Source organism: Girardinichthys multiradiatus, chromosome 3 (assembly GCF_021462225.1).
Source record: "Girardinichthys multiradiatus isolate DD_20200921_A chromosome 3, DD_fGirMul_XY1, whole genome shotgun sequence".
Taxonomy (NCBI): Eukaryota; Metazoa; Chordata; class Actinopteri; order Cyprinodontiformes; family Goodeidae; genus Girardinichthys; species Girardinichthys multiradiatus.
Window position 1 is genome coordinate 48,247,885 of NC_061796.1, and position 20,375 is coordinate 48,268,259.

Here is a 20,375-nt window from a genome sequence, read left to right on the forward strand (position 1 = left end):
AGCCTACGCCAGGATCCTGTTTGTGGATTTCAGCTCTGCCTTCAACACCATCGTCCCAGTTCTGCTACAGGAGAAGCTCTCCCAGCTGAGTGTGCCCGACTCCACCTGTAGGTGGATCACTGACTTCCTGTCTGACAGGAAGCAGCGCGTGAGGCTGGGGAAGCACGTCTCTGACTCCCTGACCATCAGCACCGGTTCCCCCCAAGGCTGTGTTCTCTCTCCTCTGCTCTTCTCCCTGTACACCAACAGCTGCACCTCCAGTCACCAGTCTGTCAAGCTTCTGAAGTTTGCGGACGACACCACCCTGATCGGACTCATCTCTGATGGTGACTGAGTCTGCGTACAGATGGGAGGTGGACCATCTCTTGGACTGGTGCAGTCCAGAACAACCTTGAGCTCAACGCTCTAAAGACAGTGGAGATGGTTGTGGACTTCAGGCAGAACCCAGCCCCACCTGCCCCCATCACCCTCTGTGACTCCACAATTGACACTGTGGAATCTTTCCGCTTCCTGGGAACCATCATCTCCCAGGATCTCAAGTGGGAGCCAAACATCAGCTCCCTCATCAAGAAAGCCCAGCAGAGGATGTTCTTCCTGCGGCAGCTGAAGAAATTCAACCTGCCAAAGACTATGATGGTGCACTTCTACACAGCCATCATTGAGTCCATCCTCACCTCCTCCATCACCATCTGGTACGCCGCTGCTACAGCCAAGGATAAGGGCAGGCTGCAGCGTGTCATTCGGTCTGCTGAGAAGGTGATTGGCTGCAGTCTACTGTCGCTCCAGGAACTGTCCACCTCCAGGACCCTGAAGCGGGCAGGGAAGATTCTGGCTGATCCCTCCCACCCCGGTCACAGACTCTTTGAGACTCTCCCCTCTGGCAGGAGGCTGCGGTCCATCAGGACCACAACCTCACGCCACAAGAACTGTTTTTTCCCATCTGCCACCAGCCTGGTTAACAAAGCCCAGAAACCACCCTGACACCCCCCCTGTTTTTGCTGACAGGACACCTGTAACCTGTAACTCTATGCGTTACATTAACGCTCAGCTTGGACTCCTGCTTTACTTGCACAATGATCACCTGCACTGTTGTATTGCTCTTGCATCTTATACTGCTCTATATTTACTCTCACTCACTTAAAACTGTGCACATATATTTATATTATATTGTAGATATGTTTATACTGTTTAATTTGTATTGTATTGCACCGACTGCGCCAAAACAAATTCCTTGTATGTCCAAAAACGTACTTGGCAATAAAGCTTTTCTGATTCTGATGCACAGTTTGAGATTTATGACATCTTTTTTATATTTATGTTTTTTATAACACAGTGTGGACTAATCAAACCTGGACTGGAGGTTTCTACATCCATGGTTGTCAAACTGTGAGATAAGTGAGGCAAAACAACAATTAGAAAAGTATTAAAAGACGAGCTGCACTATTAGTGTCCTGAACTATTAGTGAATGCTGCAGGGATGATTGATCTAGCCTGCCGCATGAAGAGTTACAACAGTCCAGATAAGAGGTGATAAAAGCATGAATAACCTTCCTGAGTTCACTAAAAGACTAATAAGGCTTTGCTTTAGCAATTAGTCACTGTTGGAAAATGTTTGACTTAACAGCACTCATCTTTTTACCTAACTTGAGAGAAAATTCCAGAATAAAACCCAAATCCCTCACCACAGAGTGACTGCTAGCAGTAACAGTAACTGAGTTTGCAGATGAGTAGTTTTTCTTCCTCATGAAGGTGGTCTAACCTTTGACCAACATCTTCCCCCAGGTGCTGGTGATCTTTTCAGATGGGCTTGATGAAGATGTCATGACTCTGGAGAACGAATCCGAGAAGCTGCGGCAGTCTGGTACACATGGACACAGAATAATGACGCCGTTGCCATGGTAATACTTAAACTGGAAATGAATTATCTGTACATTTGTTTGCAGGGATCAGCTCTCTGCTCATTGTCGCTCTGGAGGGTGTTCGTAACGCCGCTCAGCTGCACATGGTCGAGTTCGGCCGAGGGTTCGGATACAAACTTCCTCTGAGCATCGGCATGCCGAGCATCGGCAACACCATCCTCAAACAGATCGTAAGTTGTCCATGTTTTACCGTGACTGAAGGTGACGCAGTTCACAACAAAACACTCCAGCACATTAGCATTTATAGTGAAAACATCCATATTTAGGCTGGAGAGCAGCTTTTATCTGACCTTAATGAATCATCTTCTGTCTATATTTAGCAAAACATGAGATCATTTCTGTTTGGTAGATTTTCTTCTCTGTTGAAACAATGTTTCGTGGCAATAAATCTAATATTGGAAACTATGCTTATTTACCTTGAATGGAGCCACATTTGTAAGGAAGATGCATCTATGGATTGAGCACAGAAACTTTTTGGTGGAGGAAGTTTGATGGTCTGGAGCAGCATCTCGCGCACTGAAAAAACCAAACCTATCATTGGTTGCAATCTAAAAGTAGAGAGAAAGCAAGATGAGATCATGAAACCAGCGTCAATCCCTTATCTCCACTCTTAGGGTTTAAACTCTGTCCTACAATATGTCTAACTTCCAGAAACAACCTGCAGGAGTGGAGAGGGTGGAGTGGTGTTGTAAATATGAATCTGAGAATATTATTTAATATTAATACTTTAATATTTTATCAAATAATATTTGGGTCTGTTAAGGGTTGTCCTGTGAATACCAGCCCAGTAAGGCGATGGTATTAGGACAAAATAGAAAGGTATGAGACGAGCTCTGACATTATTGAACAGCATAAACTCTGCACATATATGGAATAAATTCACACAATTTATTAAAATACAAGAATTTATTAACAAAAATAAGTCAACTCAAAGTCAAACATATTTCAATCAACAAACTCTTTACTTTGCTAAAACAATCCAACTAAACTACCAAGCAGAATTAAAGAATAATGAAGACTAATGGACTATGTACAATATAAACAAGTTGATTAAAGATGATTGATAATTATGACCAAAAGAGTGATGCAACATTACCATGCAATGTTTATGTTTGAGAACCAAGGATTATCTTGAAGAATCTGGAAATGAAGTTAAGTTAGTCTTAGAACTAACTTAGACAATAATCAGCAACGTTTAGACAACCATTCATAATGTAAGATCAGATAAAATATTATTTTAATAAAATAATGTTTTAAATAATGATCTGCTGAATAAAACCAACCTTCTGGATGACTATTTCTCAACGGTGTCTCATTAGCTGCCTTTAGTTGTTAAAATATTTAAATAAATATTATTAAGGGAATATTTTAGAAAAGAGCCAAATCTTTCTGGAGAAATGGGGCTTAATGATGTTTACTTAGTTATCAACTTTAGTAAATGATGTTCAGGGACTATTATTCACTAGCTTGAAAACCAACAACCTTTCTGTCGACTAGCCTTAATGCTAGCACACGTGTTCTTACCGGTTAGCCGTTGGGCTAACAAAGAAGCTAATAGCTTAGCAACAGAATCAAACACACCTTTAAAATATCAGGTTAATAAAAGGGTTAAAATGCATAAGCGCGGACGGCGCGTTATGAGCAATGTTCCGTTTAAAACCACCCTTTAAATAAAGTTTATCTTAACTGTACAAAGAACACGAACCGGCCTGTGTGCTACAGGTAGCATGCTACAGGTAGCATGCTACAGGTAGCATGCTACAGGTAGCATGCTACAGGTAGCATGCTAGCACAAAGATAGCCGAGTTCCACAAAACAAACTTCATAACATGAAAACGTTTAGATCATTTCATCCTAAACATATCTGTTAATCTGCCCAAACCTAACCTCTGACCATGGTGAGGGAATGTTGTCCAAGGGCGATGAAGTTCGGATAAACGTCCACAGTCAACAAGCGGTTGGCTTTCAGCTAACCTCTGCGTTCGCTCCGTGAACAATAGCGTTAGGTCCGGAGAACTGGGCGGCTGTTCCGTTACCGTAACACGGTGGTGCAGGCCGTAGTCCGTCCTTCAGACTTTGCTTGTAGAAACAGCTTCTCTGCGACACAGTTTTGCTTCTGCGGGGCTTCGGAGAGAAAAGGTAAGCAACTCTTACACCTTAATTTTCCCGTTCATGAATGAAAATACCGGATACACAGACAGTATTTCATTCTACTTAACTTTGCATATGATCGATGATCGTATGGCTTTGGATCCAGTTGAATTTATCAGCGCGCTTTCCTCTCCTATCCGGTACCTCTGGAAGGCTGCGTGGAAGAGAAAGACTTGTGGAAAGGTGGGGGCTTTTATTTGGGTAATGGCACCGCAGGAAGTCGGCAGTTATCCCCTTTTCTGGCTGTGCCGGAAGAAGGTTAATGCACTTTATTTTGAAAAGTTCCAGAAAAGTATGTACTGGAGTTTTGGTGTCGAAATCCATGGCTGTATGGTCCCAACAGTGGTCCGCCTGCAGTCTTGACCTCAGCCCCATTAGACACTTGTAGGATCAGCTTGGGGCTGCTGTCATGTCAGAGACTGACCAACAGAACCCCATGGACTGACTTGAAACAAATGCTGGTTGAAGAATGTGATGGTCTCCCACAGTAGTGTGTGACCAAGCTGGTGACCAGCACGTTGGGGTTGTGTACATTTTTTCCACGCAATCCCGAGGCCCCTGTTGGTCAAATGAATCTATTCTTTAATTGTTTCTTGAAATTTAAATTCAATCCAATAAACTAAGCCAAACAAGTCAATAGGAGAAGCTATTTAGCAGCTCATACAATGAGTCCTCGAATGCATTTTCCTTACAAAGGAAACATTACATCCAGGCCCTGATCCTGCCAGGCAACCGGCATTCCAAGGGTTTGGAAAATAATGTTTCCTTGTGGTCAGGGGTCCATCTGTGCCTTAAGTGGAGTCTGATGGATTGATGATGCCGGGCTTCTTCTGCAAAAGGAAGAACCTCATAAATTATGGTCAGAATAATTACACTAAGACGGCCATTAAAGTCACCAATAGAGATACTGAAGCCACTAATGGCACCATTAAGGTTACTATTGGGACTGTTAAGCCCACTAATAGGGTCGTTAAGGTCACTCATAGGGCTGTTATGATCACATGAGTCACTGGCCTTTTATTCAGTTCAGTGTTTGGGTCATTGTCACTTGAAGGTCCAAACATGTCCCTAACAATGTCATGTGATTTGTTCTGGTAACAAATCTTGATGTAAAACCACGATGAGTCTAGGCTGGATTGTAAATGTTGAAAGATGAAACCTGAGTTCACCTCATCTGATTTGTGTTGGTTTATCTTTAACATAGATGGCTTCTTTTACTCCTCTCTGATGAGAACATGTCCAATTGTCTTCTACTTCAGCACTTTGGATTATGTCCTGCAGGTTGTGGGCTGGGGCTTCCATGCAATTGTTTCTCCAGCACATCCCACAGATACTCGGATGGAATGAGATCAGGGGAACCTGGAGGCCAAATGAACACCTCAAACCTTAGTCCATTCCTGATCCATTTTGTTCTGTTTGAGGGTACATTATCTGACATTCAGAAGAATCTCAAGTTCACAAAGAGAACCTGAGAAAAACACATAGAAAATCCACAACTAGAGATCAAACTCAAGACAGCAGGAATGACAACAGCTCCTCCACGCAGCCCTCTAAAATAACTGTAAATGTTAAAATAAAAGAGTGGCTAAAAAAAACAAAGTATGTTCAGTTTTAAACCTGTGATCCCGCCTTTCTGGTCTTTCTGTGATCTACATTCAAATGTTCATCTCTTCTTGACAGATCAGCAGCTGTGGTTGAGGAAAACAAACATTTTCTCCTGCAGATCACTAATAAAGGCAAGATTTTGCTACATCTTCTCCAGCCAAGAGCTGCTGCAACAAATCCACAGAAGATGATGTAAATAAGCGTTATTTTGGCCTCTGATCCAACACCTGTACCCAATGTATCAAGGTTACTCTAGCAGACCACAGCTGGATGAAGAGGCAGCAAAATGTTTTCCTCTCCTCGTGTGTCTTATTGCTGTGAATCAGATAAGGAAAAACCCTCAGGGTCTCATTTACTTTAGAAAACATTAATGATTTTTCACCAAGCATCCATTGGCAAAGACAAAACACCAGAGAAACCAAGAAACAGAGGTGGGTGTCATCCTTGACCAGTTAAACTCTTGCAGAACCCCTCGCCAGCTCCATCTGCCCAGCTTTTGCTTTAATAGTTTCTTAAACAAAAGGTCTGCAGGTGGAGATGTTGGCTTTGATGTTGGGTTGGCTCTCCCTGGCAGATAAACACATTGTTGCAACTCATAGACATGTCTCTGGGAGTTCCAATAACTCAGGATGAGAAAGTTCATTCCTGGAACAACCAAAGGAGTCAACGAGAAGAACAGAAATCCCCACAGAGCCATGATGATCAGGAGCTTTTCATTATGACTTCACACAGTTTGTCCTGAAGGATCTCAAGGTCTTCTTAAACCAGAAGAGACAAGTAGCTTCTCAAGAGAGTTCTGGCTCCTCGTCTGGGGCTCTTCTCAGTGGAACATGTCTGGAAAAGTTTCCAAAGAGAGGCCATAGATATGAAGCATTAGATTTTCTCCATTCAGTTCAGCTCCTTCCACACCACCTTAGACCATAGCCTACTGAAGCTATCAGCAGGGTGAACAGCCTTTTCTGCAGACTGCTGATATTGTGTGATTTTATGTAATTTTAAGCTTGGACATGCTAATGTGTTAGTGTGTTACTGATGGTCTTCTTTGAGACTGTGGTCCCAACTCCCTTCAGGTCATTGACTAGGTCCTGCCATGTAGTTCTGGGCTGATTCCTCACCTTCTTCATGATCATTGATGTCCCATGAGGTGTGATCTTGCATGGAACCCCAGACTTAAGGAGAATGACCGTCATCTTGAACTTCTTCCATTTTCTTATCATTGCTCCAACAGTTCTTACCTTCTCACCAAACTGCTTGGCTATTTTCCTGTAGCCCATCTCAGCCTGGTGCAGATCTACTATTTTATCCCTGATGTCCTCACACAGCTCTCTGGTCTTGGTCATGGTGGAGAGGTTGGAGATTGATTGAGTGTGTGGACAAGTGTCTTTTATCCAGATAATGAGTTCAAACAGGTGCAGTTAATCCAGGTAATAAGTGGAGAACAGGAGAACTTCGTAAAGAAGAACCAACAGGCCTGAAAGAGCCGGGATTCTTACTGATTGGTAGGGGATCAAATACTGATGTCATGCAATAAAATGCTGATTAATTACTTAAAAATCAGATTCCGTCTCTCACAGTTGAAGAGAACCTATATTGGTGCAGCAGCTGTTGAATGACTCCAGTTAGGAATCCAAAAAAAAAAAAAAAAGCTTCATTTTAATCCCTGAAACAGTCAGAGAACTCCTCTTCAGAAATCTTCTAATAGAGGTTTTTAAAAACATTGCAAATAATTTGACTTTGTATTTGTTACCAACAAGATGCAGATTCTATGTGTTACGGGAAGATTTAAATATGAATTTAAACGAATAAAATCGGCAGACGTCTGTTTTTATTTTTCATGCCTCATGACTTAGATATGAAACCACTTCTTCTGATCTGAATCACAACCTGTGTGTTGTTTCCTGTCCCTTCTGCAGGACTTGGTGTCGGACAGAGAGTGCTGCAACGTCATGTGCAAATGTTCAGGACCAGAAGGAATCCGTGGCTCTCGGGGCCCCCCAGGGTCAAAGGTGACTGGTCTGCACACGTTTGAACTCCAGACTTAATGTGTGTCAGAAACATCTAAACAGAAACCTGCAGTTTATATTTCAAAGAGAAGCAGGACAGATTTCTTGCATTCCAGGGATAAACACTTACTAATACACACAGAGAGGGAAACATCTCCTCCCTAAACATGAGAGGAATCACAGTTTCTGAAATAGGAATGTTTGTCCTGATGATTCAAACCTGCAGCTGCACTGCAAAGAGTTAGCAGATAACCCTGAAGTTTACTGAGAAAATTCCCAGGAATAGAAAGTTCCTCAGCCTTTTGCTTCTGGAAACATTTTCATTCAAATGACGAGAAACTCAGAAACAAAATGTAGATCCAGTGGATTATTTATCTTCACATTTTATAAATCCTTCACTGTCAGGAACAAAGGAACAGCCATGCGGATGTCAGAGATCCGACTCAATGTCTAAAACAACCACCAGAGAGCAGAAGTGGTGGCATCATGAGTGGAGCAATAACCTTATCAGGCAGTCACTAAAACATCCGCAGTCAGACACAGAAGATGCTTGTAGATGCATGAGATAGTTGGACCAGTGCTGAGGTGGAGGACCGGTCCTGGTAATGTTGTGGACGGTTGATGTTTAGACCATAAACTGGTGGGTGGAAGTTTTGATCCCTGTTACAGCCCTGCAGTCTGTGGTTTCAGACGTTTTAAAGTGTCTGTCTGTCTGTTTAGTGAAATGGAAATTGTATAGAAAGTCCGAACATGCTGTAGTGTGACCATCTTGGATTTATAACACTGATTTAGCTGCAGTGGCTCTTCTGTTTGTTAGCTTCCTGCTGAGGATGAACATTTCTGTGCTGAATGGTGATAAACTGTAACGTGTGTATTATTAGAGGATGCAGGTACTACACGTAGAGACATGAAGCTTTCTGTCTTCTGTGAGCTGCAATGGACATTTCTGTCTCTAACTCTGTGGTGTGTCTTCATGAACCAGGGCGTTCAGGGACAGAAGGGGTACCCAGGCTTCCCAGGAGAGGAAGGTGTCGCTGTGAGTCACTTTCAACCTTTTTACTCTCATTTATTCTCTTTTAAATTCAGCTTTACACTCTGATCTGTCCAGCTGTCTTCTCCTGTCTCTTTTTTCATGTCCCATCACGTTTCAGCTCATCTCAGCCTGACTTGTATCTTTTTTTTTTTGGCCGAACTCATCCTTTCTCTTTTCTTCTTGTCTCATCTTATCTCCTGCCTATTTATTCCTGATTGTCTTGTCTTTTCTTGATGTGTCCCATCTCATCAGGATTCTTCTAGTCTTTTTTGTCACTTTTGTCTCTTCTCTGCTCATCTGGTCTCATCATGTTTCTTCATTCTTCTTCTCAAACAAAGAGTCCATATGAATCTAAATATTGCTGCATTTAAGTCCCCTGTAACCCAGAGTGTCCAACAGAGACCGAACTTGGTGAGCTGCGGGTTAAAATCGCTCTCAGCTTTTATATTTGGTCCAAACCTGCTGAGCCAATGTTGGAGCTAGAAGAATCTTCACAGAACCTCTAAGTTCCCACATGTGGAGGCTAACATGCTGCCTGCATGGACATGACCAGGACTGAATCAGCTCTGTCTCTGCAGGGTGAAAGAGGTCCTTCTGGGCCCGGCGGACCTCCGGGAGTCCAAGGCTGTCCTGGACTCAGAGGACAGAAGGTACAACAGATCTCAGTTCAGTCTTCTGAGTTTTCATCTCTGTAAACCCTGACAGAACTGACTGTTGCAGCTGCTTGTCTCTGCAGGGTGGACGAGGTCTTCGTGGAAACAGGGTGAGTGACTCAGAGCAGCTGGAATGTCGGAGGCGATAGGATGAGCTGCACGGACTCAGGAATGTTTGGATAAACATTTCAATCCAGACAAAGTCTCATTAGAGGACTGTGGTTCTAATGCTGCAGGGTGAAGATGGAGAGGATGGACTGAATGGAGTAGACGGAGAACAGGTACCAACATCACACCTCACAGCAGCAGCATCAAGGTTCTGTGGGATCTGCAGATGCTGAGAGAGTCAAACATTTCAGGTCATCTCAAGAACTTTTAGGCTCACATTGGATCTGGACCAGAGAAGCAGGTCTGCGGCAGCATGACCTTAACATTTTCTTACGTTTTCAGTTTTAAATGAGAAAACAGGTCAGTTATCAGTCATTACTTCAATGAATCAGCTTTTAATCACTTGAAATAGGCCGTTACATCTGAAGACAGAACGTTCTGCTCTGGATCAGAGGCGTTTAGTCAGGGCTGGTTACATGGGGGCCACTAATACTGTTGGGAAGGGAAACCAAACCCAGATGACAGAACAGAACAGAACCTCAGAGCTGTTATTCAGGGTTGTTGAGATGACAGAAGCATGTAGGTCCAATTCTTGGTCCTCTTCAGGGTTTCCTGATGTTCTCTCAGTTTGTGAACATAACTGAGATTCCTGAAAATGATTTAACACCTGCAGCAGGGAGCTGGTACCTCCAAGGAGACATAAAGACACCTGAGATCAGCGACGTCTTTAAAAACCGCCGCTGATAACTTCAGAATGTGGACTTTGATTAACTTTCTAGATGTTTTATTCTGCTGTCCTTCCTGCTGCGTGGAATTTATCCACAGTGACCCTTACTGTTAAGAAAAAGGACTACAGGCAGCATAAACAATCTGCAGCACTGTATCCATGTCCCAGCTCACACATATACTCTGACAGTAAATGTTCAATTTACAGCCTGATCAGAGGCAAACGTCTCTGTCCAGACACTTTGACACCACATCTGTCAGCAACAGAGAAATTTTATAGATGACATAGAAGACAACAGGAAGTAGTAGAAGGTTAATTATTAGATTATTAATCATATCATACCTACAACTATTCCCACCAAGTTCAATTCCTTTCAATTCAGTTTATTTATATAGCACCAATTCACAACACATGTCGTCTCAAGGTTCTTCACAACAGTCAGGTTCATACATTCCAATTAATCGTAACCATTGAACAGTTCAGTCAGATTCAGTTATTTATTCAAATTGGATAAAAAGTTTTTCTATCTAAGGAAACCCAGCAGATTGCATCCAGTCAGTGACTTGCAGCATTCACTCCTCCTGGATGAGCATGTAGAGACAGTGGACAGTCACTGGTGTTGACTTTGCAGCAATCCCTCATACTGAGCATGCATGTAGCGACAGTGGAGAGGAAAAACTCCCTTTTAACAGGAAGAAACCTCCAGCAGAACCAGAACCAGGCTCAGTGTGAGCGGCCATCTGCCACGACCGACTGGAGGTTTGAGAGAACAGAGCAGAGACACAAAGAGAACAAAGAAGCACTGATCCAGGAGTACTTTCTATGGGAAGGAAAAGTAAATGTTAATGGATGTAGCTCCTTTAGTCGTTTCACCTAGAAAGAAAGAACAGATAAACTCTGAGACAGTTTTCAAGGTTAGAGTCTGAAAGAGAGAACATAGAGTTAGTTACAGTAGAAGCTCAGTCAGTAGCCATGTCTAGGAGAGAGAAAGGGTTAAACACTGAAAGTGTATCCTCAATGTGTTTATTGTAAAACAATAAGGTTTTATGAGCTGTTTTCAATGCAATAAAAACAAAAAATTCAGCTTCTCAGTCAGGTTTGAAAGCCCAGTTGGTTCCAAAAGAGACTTCAGTTTTCTGTGTGGAAATCTTCAGAACTCATTCTGTTAGCTGGGCGTGTGGATCAGATGTAACATGCTGAGGCGTGGTCACCTGTCTGAATGATCTCTGAGGAGAAACGAAGACACTGAGAGGACAACAGCCGGATCATGGGTGGTGCCTCTCGCGGATCATAAATACAGTCGTCCTCTGTTCTGGTTTTCATCTCTGATTAAATCAGGAAACGAGCTGATTGGAGGGATTTCTTCAGGCTAAAACGGTTTTCTGCTTCTGTTTGCAGGGAGAGACGGGAAAAGGTGGAGCTCGAGGAGAAAGTGGACAACCAGGAAACCCGGTAAACTCTTCCCTGATCAGAATTTATCTCTGTTTGGATCAGATTGCATCTGAACACCTCATTTCCTTCATTCAGCTCCTCCAATTGAAGCTAAGGCTCAAAATGTTAAAGTTAATTACCTTTAAAATGTTAGAAACCAGGAAAAATTATGTTCATATAAAAATGGACTCATGACAACAGAAGAAGCAGAAGGTATCTACTGATCCCAGGAGAAGTTCAGTAACGAGAGCATCTCCTCCACCAGAACCGATCGGGTTTTATGGAATAAGTTCATCCTAATAACTTCTAAACTGTTCAACACAGATCTCTGATTCTGAAACACTGAAAACAAAGAAATGAAGCAGTGAAACTGAAGTTATCAGACAGGCTTCCTGCTGGAGGAACCAGCCTGGAACCAACAACTTATAACTCATTAAATACACTTGATAATTCATCTGGAGACCTGAAACTGCTCGGTTCCTCTGATTGGATCAGAGGAGCTGCTGTTTGGTGTTTCACCTTCAGATTGGTGGGTCTCAGTCAATCTGGAGGCACTGACCTCTGACCCTGTCATCCACAGGGTACCCCGGGAATCAGAGGGGAACTGGGACTGAAAGGACAGCGAGGACTGAGAGGAGATCCGGTGAGTTTAAAACCTGAATTGAAGCAGCATGAAGATGGAGTCAAGCGACAGTCCAGAATATTTTCAGCTTTCAGTGGTTTTAATTTAACTCCCTCATCCCGTGAAACTTTTCCAGCTGCCAAACACAACTCCCTGTGGGACTCCGAAGATAGAAAGTTAAACTCTAATCTTCTCCCAGTGACAACTCCATTACAAACCGTCCAATCAGAAGGCAGATCCACCTGAGGAGCTGGTTAGAGTCAGACTAACTGGACTCTTCTAACACAATGATGAGATAAATATGTAACCATAATTCTATGCAATAATTCATATAAATGTGTAAAATCAGAAAGATGAGAATAAGAAAATATAACAAAGCATCCTGTGTGGTTAGAGAAGACAAAATACAGATGTTTAGTAGCACCCCATAATATACTACCCCTCGACTTACAGGATCCAGAACTCACTTTTCTGGAGTTCACCTGGAATTTTCCTGGAACCTTCCTGGAACTCACCAGGAATCTTTCTAGAAACATTCCAGAACTCAGTGTGACTGATACATTTTCAGAGCTTCAGAGCCTAAAAATCCTTTAAAGAAACCAGACATCAGCTTCTGTCTTTATTGGTTTTATTTTTCCGTAAAGAAGCAGCCAGTTAAAACACGAAGGGATCCAGCTGAACAGACCGGATGTGCAGGGAGTAAACCAGCAGCAGATGTTGAGATCTTTCTGGAACACTGAAATAACGATGCATTTCCTGGTGCAACATCCCAAATCCAATTTGATTGTTAAAGAAGGTAGGAAAAAGAAACTTCAGAACCAGTTTATCTAAAGATTACATGCAAGACTCCTTATGTTTCTTTAAATTTGGCGCCTCTGGAATTTTTGAGTTTTGGTGGTTTTTTAAGGAAAAAATCTTCCTTCCGATGATGAAGCAGGAGAAGTTCATGTAGGAGAAGCAACGTTAGCAACATGTTCAGAATAAATGTCTTTATCAAGAGAAAACATCCATCCCACACTCATTTCTCTTTCCTGCATTTAACCGATTCATTCACCAGGCCCACAGTATGTTGCTTCCACCACCATGCTTCACTGTAGGAAAGATGTTCTTGGTGGTCTCTCAGTTATAGGATGAGGAGCAGATCATCAGACAACCTGTTACCTTGGTATAAATGTTCCTGGAAGCAGGAGAACCTGAAGAAAACCAGCAGCTTTAACTGAGAGAATAAAGTCATTGATTCAGTGATTTACAGTGTTTAACCAAACTTACTTCACATGAGTCCAACATCTGTTCCATGTTACAGGGTGAACCAGGCACTGATAACACGTCTCCAGGAGCCAAAGGACAAGCGGGGAACCCAGGTTTACAGGTAACAGACACCAAGCGGTTCAGATGTTGAGATCAAGGCTGTGAGCCATCAGTTTAAAGCTAACGAGGATAAATATAATTACAGTAAAATGTTTTATTCCCCCTCCATTATGTAACCAGGTGAGTCAGCTGAAGAAAGAGGATATTCATCCAATTAATGAAGAAGATTATTGTCTCTGCAGAGAAATATCTGTGTGCAGATACATATTTATTTAGCACCTGTCTCAGACCAAAACCCGAAGAATCCTAACAGAACCATGTTACACAGAATGGTAAAAAACAGGAAGACACCATAAAACACAGCAGTAAATGCCTGAAGGAAACTGAAGCGTTTCATTGAGGCTCAAATAAAGTTTTTTCATTTTAGTGGCCTCTATTTTGAAAGTGGACTGACAGGAAATGGGGTGGAGATAGAGGGGCAAGAGGGACTCGAACCCAGAACCTCTGCATCCGTGGCCTCCATATCTCTGGTCACGTCTTTCCCCACGCCACTGCTGCACCAGTCCCAAATAAAGTTTATTAAATAAAGTTTATTAAATAAAGTTGATTAAATCAAGTTGATTAAATCAAGTTGATTAAATAAAGTTGATTAAATAAAGTTTATTAAATAAAGTTTATTAAATAAAGTTTATTAAATAAAGTTGATTAAATAAAGTTGATTAAATAAAGTTGATTAAATAAAGTTGATTAAATAAAGTTTATTAAATAAAGTTTATTAAATAAAGTTTATTAAATAAAGTTGATTAAATAAAGTTTATTAAATAAAGTTGATTAAATAAAGTTGATTAAATAAAGTTTATTAAATAAAGTTTATTAAATAAAGTTTATTAAATAAAGTTTATTAAATAAAGTTGATTAAATAAAGTTGATTAAATAAAGTTTATTAAATAAAGTTGATTAAATAAAGTTGATTAAATAAAGTTTATTAAATAAAGTTTATTAAATAAATTTATTAAAAAAAGTTGATTAAATAAAGTTGATTAAATAAAGTTGATTAAATAAAGTTTATTAAATAAAGTTGATTAAATAAAGTTGATTAAATAAAGTTGATTAAATAAAGTTTATTAAATAAAGTTGATTAAATAAAGTTTATTAAATAAAGTTTATTAAATAAATTTATTAAATAAAGTTTATTAAATAAAGTTGATTAAATAAAGTTGATTAAATAAAGTTGATTAAATAAAGTTGATTAAATAAAGTTTATTTAATAAAGTTTATTAAATAAAGTTGATTAAATAAAGTTTATTAAATAAAGTTGATTAAATAAAGTTTATTAAATAAAGTTGATTAAATAAAGTTTATTAAATAAATTTATTAAATAAAGTTTATTACATAAAGTTGATTAAATAAAGTTTATTAAATAAAGTTGATTAAATAAATTTATTAAAAAAAGTTGATTAAATAAAGTTGATTAAATAAAGTTGATTAAATAAAGTTGATTAAATAAAGTTGATTAAATAAAGTTTATTAAATAAAGTTGATTAAATAAAGTTGATTAAATAAAGTTGATTAAATAAAGTTGATTAAATAAAGTTTATTAAATAAAGTTTATTAAATAAAGTTTATTAAATAAAGTTGATTAAATAAAGTTGATTAAATAAAGTTTATTAAATAAAGTTGATTAAATAAAGTTGATTAAATAAAGTTTATTAAATAAAGTTTATTAAATAAATTTATTAAAAAAAGTTGATTAAATAAAGTTGATTAAATAAAGTTGATTAAATAAAGTTTATTAAATAAAGTTGATTAAATAAAGTTGATTAAATAAAGTTGATTAAATAAAGTTTATTAAATAAAGTTGATTAAATAAAGTTTATTAAATAAATTTATTAAATAAAGTTTATTAAATAAAGTTGATTAAATAAAGTTTATTAAATAAAGTTTATTAAATAAATTTATTAAATAAAGTTTATTAAATAAAGTTGATTAAATAAAGTTGATTAAATAAAGTTGATTAAATAAAGTTTATTAAATAAAGTTGATTAAATAAAGTTTATTAAATAAAGTTGATTAAATAAAGTTTATTAAATAAAGTTGATTAAATAAAGTTTATTAAATAAAGTTGATTAAATAAAGTTTATTAAATAAATTTATTAAATAAAGTTTATTACATAAAGTTGATTAAATAAAGTTTATTAAATAAAGTTGATTAAATAAATTTATTAAAAAAAGTTGATTAAATAAAGTTGATTAAATAAAGTTGATTAAATAAAGTTGATTAAATAAAGTTGATTAAATAAAGTTTATTAAATAAAGTTGATTAAATAAAGTTGATTAAATAAAGTTTATTAAATAAAGTTTATTAAATAAAGTTGATTAAATAAAGTTTATTAAATAAAGTTGATTAAATAAAGTTTATTAAATAAATTTATTAAATAAAGTTTATTAAATAAAGTTGATTAAATAAAGTTTATTAAATAAAGTTTATTAAATAAAGTTGATTAAATAAAGTTTATTAAATAAAGTTGATTAAATAAAGTTTATTAAATAAAGTTGATTAAATAAAGTTGATTAAATAAAGTTGATTAAATAAAGTTGATTAAATAAAGTTTATTAAATAAAGTTTATTAAATAAAGTTTATTACATAAAGTTGATTAAATAAAGTTGATTAAATAAAGTTTATTAAATAAAGTTTATTAAATAAAGTTTATTACATAAAGTTTATTAAATAAAGTTTATTTAATAAAGTTGATTAAATAAAGTTGATTAAATAAAGTTGATTAAATAAAGTTTATTAAACTCAGCAGAACAGTGAGAGAATAACCTCAAACTACAAAGTTTAAGAGGAAATCATTGAAAGCTTCTTTCCCCAATAAAAACCAAAGACATGGTCTGTAAAACATGATCCAAAAGACACATATGAAATCATACAAAATATAATAACACTCAAAGAGATCTTCAAGGAAAAACCAGTTGAATAAATAGTTCTTCTTAAATGAGTCCTGACTCAAAAGCCAAAGGAAGCTCGTCCCGCTGAGTTTAGGCCTGAAGTGTCTGAAAAGTAGAAAATACCTTTGATGGATAAACTGTCCATATGGAGACTTACAGCCCTGATGCAGAACCAGAACAAAACTGTTCATTCTGATGTTTCCGGGTCATTTAAGTCCAGAGAGTCTGTGTTTTGTGTTTGAACCAACAGGGGCCTGCAGGACCGGATGGACCGCGAGGAGAGAGCGGCGATATTGGCAACCCGGTGAGACTTGGTTTAGTTCTGCTAGTTCTGCAGCACCGTCTGGTCCTCAGCTGGAAAATGCCATCATGTTTGACAGAAGTGTAGCTAAAAGATCATTTTTTTGTTGAAATTTCTAATAATCCTGTGAAATGTTCCATCTTTTAAATGTTTCTTTTTTAATTATAGCAACTATGAGCAGTTGAGCTGCTCCAGTTTGCAGTGTGTTGGATACAATGCAGCTGAAGTCTATGGAATAGTCTCCAGGTTCTGATCCAAACATTTTCTCCACCAGTATTTAAAGGCTCCTCGTCTGAAGTCCAGTGTAACTGTGAGAAACTGAAGCCATCAGTTCCGGACCACATTTACTGGTTTATTTGAAAAATTCTGCTCTATTTTCTAGCAACAAAATCTCAGACATATTATGAATTCTTGAATAAAAAGGAGATTTAAAACAAGTCATTTCAATTGTGAAATCTGGTGGAATAATGTTGGAAAATCAAAACAGGATCATCATTTGTTTCATGGATGTTTTAAAACTTTAAAAACCTTTCTATTGGTCAGAACTCCCCCGACACCTGCTCACTCCTGTTGTTTCCTTCTGATGTCAAACTTTTTAATCTGGATCCATCCATCCATCTATCATCCATCCATCCATCATCCATCCATCCATCATCCATCCATCTATCCATCCATCCATCTATCATCCATCCATCATCCATCCATCCATCTATCATCCATCCATCATCCATCCATCCATCTATCATCCATCCATCCATCATCCATCCATCTATCATCCATCCATCCATCATCCATCCATCCATCTATCATCCATCCATCATCCATCCATCCATCTATCATCCATCCATCCATCCATCCATCCATCTATCATCCATCCATCCATCTATCATCCATCCATCATCCATCCATCCATCATCCATCCATCCATCATCCATCCATCTATCATCCATCCATCCATCTATCATCCATCCATCATCCATCCATCCATCTATCATCCATCCATCATCCATCCATCCATCCATCCATCATCCATCCATCCATCTATCATCCATCCATCATCCATCCATCCATCATCCATCCATCCATCATCCATCCATCTATCATCCATCCATCCATCCATCATCCATCCATCATCCATCCATCCATCATCCATCCATCATCCATCCATCCATCCATCCATCCATCCATCCATCCATCTATCATCCATCCATCCATCCATCATCCATCCATCATCCATCCATCCATCATCCATCCATCATCCATCCATCCATCCATCCATCATCCATCCATCCATCATCCATCCATCATCCATCCATCCATCATCCATCCATCCATCATCCATTCATCCATCCATCCATCATCCATCCATCCATCATCCATCCATCCATCCATCCATCCATCATCCATCCATCCATCATCCATCCATCCATCATCCATCCATCGTCCATCCATCATCCATCCATCATCCATCCATCCATCATCCATCCATCATCCATCCATCCATCATCCATCCATCCATCCATCCATCATCCATCCATCATCCATCCATCCATCCATCATCCATCCATCCATCCATCCATCATCCATCCATCCATCCATCCATCATCCATCCATCCATCTATCCATCCATCCATCATCCATCCATCCATCTATCCATCCATCTATCATCCATCCATCATCCATCCATCCATCATCCATCCATCCATCTATCATCCATCCATCATCCATCCATCCATCATCCATCCATCTATCATCCATCCATCCATCCATCATCCATCCATCATCCATCCATCCATCATCCATCCATCATCCATCCATCCATCCATCCATCATCCATCCATCCATCATCCATCCATCATCCATCCATCCATCATCCATCCATCCATCATCCATTCATCCATCCATCCATCATCCATCCATCCATCCATCCATCCATCCATCCATCATCCATCCATCCATCATCCATCCATCATCCATCCATCCATCATCCATCCATCATCCATCCATCATCCATCCATCCATCATCCATCCATCCATCATCCATCCATCCATCCATCCATCATCCATCCATCCATCCATCCATCCATCCATCCATCATCCATCCATCATCCATCCATCCATCATCCATCTATCATCCATCCATCATCCATCCATCCATCATCCATCCATCCATCCATCCATCATCCATCCATCCATATTTAATCCAGTCACATTAGTTCCTTCTTCCTGATTGGTCCAGCTCTGTAAAATAAGAAATTAGAAACATCATGAAGCTGTAAATTGACATGAGGTCATCAGTTCTTCTTCCAACATCTCTGCTGTGCAGGGTCAGACTGGAAGAAGAGGAGATCCAGGTGAAAAGGTAATAAAACCAACACTCAGTGTCATCGATGCTGCTTTAAACACCAGGAAACCCATTTAAAACTGCTTGTGTTCCTGCAGGGCTCAACTGGACCCCGTGGTTCTCCAGGACTACAAGGTATCCAAGGTGCTTCCGGTCCTCAGGTGCGAACGCAGCCATTCAGCAACTCTCAGCCAGTAGCATCTTTTATATGTTTTATCCACTGAAGCAGTCCTGGTGTGCTGAGAACTGCCCAGTTTTAGAACTTTTAAGTCAACCAGGTTCTGCAGATGTTGCTTCTTAGGCTAAGATCTAATTTTACAAACTTTTCTTTTACACAGGACTACAAATTAGTGTTTCTGACACATTTCCTGAAAAGAAAGATACTTTTCAAAACTGTTCAGAGTGCTCAGAGTGAGACCTGGAAGGTGAGCTTCTGTAATATTGCTATTGTCTCTGCAGGGTCCCGGAGGGGTCCAAGGTCCACCAGGACCGAGAGGAGCCCTTGGTCTTCCCGGACCCCAGGTCAGCTGGGATATTTCCTCTCACTTTCATAAAGAGACTTTAAACTAACATGCTTTTTGTTTTGACTTTATAATTTCTTCTTCCTCAGCTTCTTAAAAACACTCAACAAGTAAATGTATTCATGCTGCTCTCATTAAACATTCCTTACTTCACTTTGAATGAATCCAGGCAGAAATTAAAACGATCTTCTTGTTTTATTTTATGTTGCTTTATTTGAATTTTTTGTTGTCATGATTTCTTTTTATTCATAAATAATGATGCCCATCATCGGTCAAAACAATAATTATCTAAACAACAAACTCTGCAAACATGAGAATAAGATCAAAAATATTTTATATTATTAATCTTGACTTTATGTTTAAAATATTTCCAAAGATTTGCGAGTTGGAACAGAAATGGGAATTTCCACTCCATGTTCCTCTGTGAACTTCAGGAGACCTTTCAGTCACCAGATCTTCATCATGCTGTCAACACTACAGAATGTGTCTGCTTGTTTTCTGCCTTTAATTGCATCATAAATCCTGGAGAACACTGGTCTCTTTACTAGAGACCAGTGAACTAATTAGTCACTGAGTTAAACAGGGATCTGCATGATGTAGAAGATGAGACAGCGGCAGATGTTCTGTAGTTCAGGTCAACATAAAGGCTGCAGGTAGAAGAAGGGTTTACTGAAATGCAGAGATCATGATGCAATGACT

General features: G+C 39.0%; 1 protein-coding gene across 5 annotated transcripts in view; it reads left to right on the plus strand.

Moving 5' to 3' along the window:
* col6a4a (collagen, type VI, alpha 4a) overlaps positions 1-20,375 on the plus strand; it is a 108,342-nt gene that overhangs the window by 58,322 nt on the left and 29,645 nt on the right. For all 5 annotated transcript variants that reach the window (XM_047361402.1, XM_047361404.1, XM_047361406.1 and 2 more), the window contains 14 exons: positions 1,783-1,861; positions 1,944-2,089; positions 7,589-7,681; positions 8,661-8,714; positions 9,290-9,361; positions 9,448-9,474; positions 9,601-9,645; positions 11,598-11,651; positions 12,211-12,273; positions 13,556-13,621; positions 16,761-16,814; positions 19,138-19,173; positions 19,254-19,316; positions 19,615-19,677. In XM_047361402.1, coding sequence (XP_047217358.1) covers positions 1,783-1,861; positions 1,944-2,089; positions 7,589-7,681; positions 8,661-8,714; positions 9,290-9,361; positions 9,448-9,474; positions 9,601-9,645; positions 11,598-11,651; positions 12,211-12,273; positions 13,556-13,621; positions 16,761-16,814; positions 19,138-19,173; positions 19,254-19,316; positions 19,615-19,677 — 915 coding nt within the window. The remainder of the gene's footprint in view (positions 1-1,782; positions 1,862-1,943; positions 2,090-7,588; positions 7,682-8,660; positions 8,715-9,289; positions 9,362-9,447; positions 9,475-9,600; positions 9,646-11,597; positions 11,652-12,210; positions 12,274-13,555; positions 13,622-16,760; positions 16,815-19,137; positions 19,174-19,253; positions 19,317-19,614; positions 19,678-20,375) is intronic.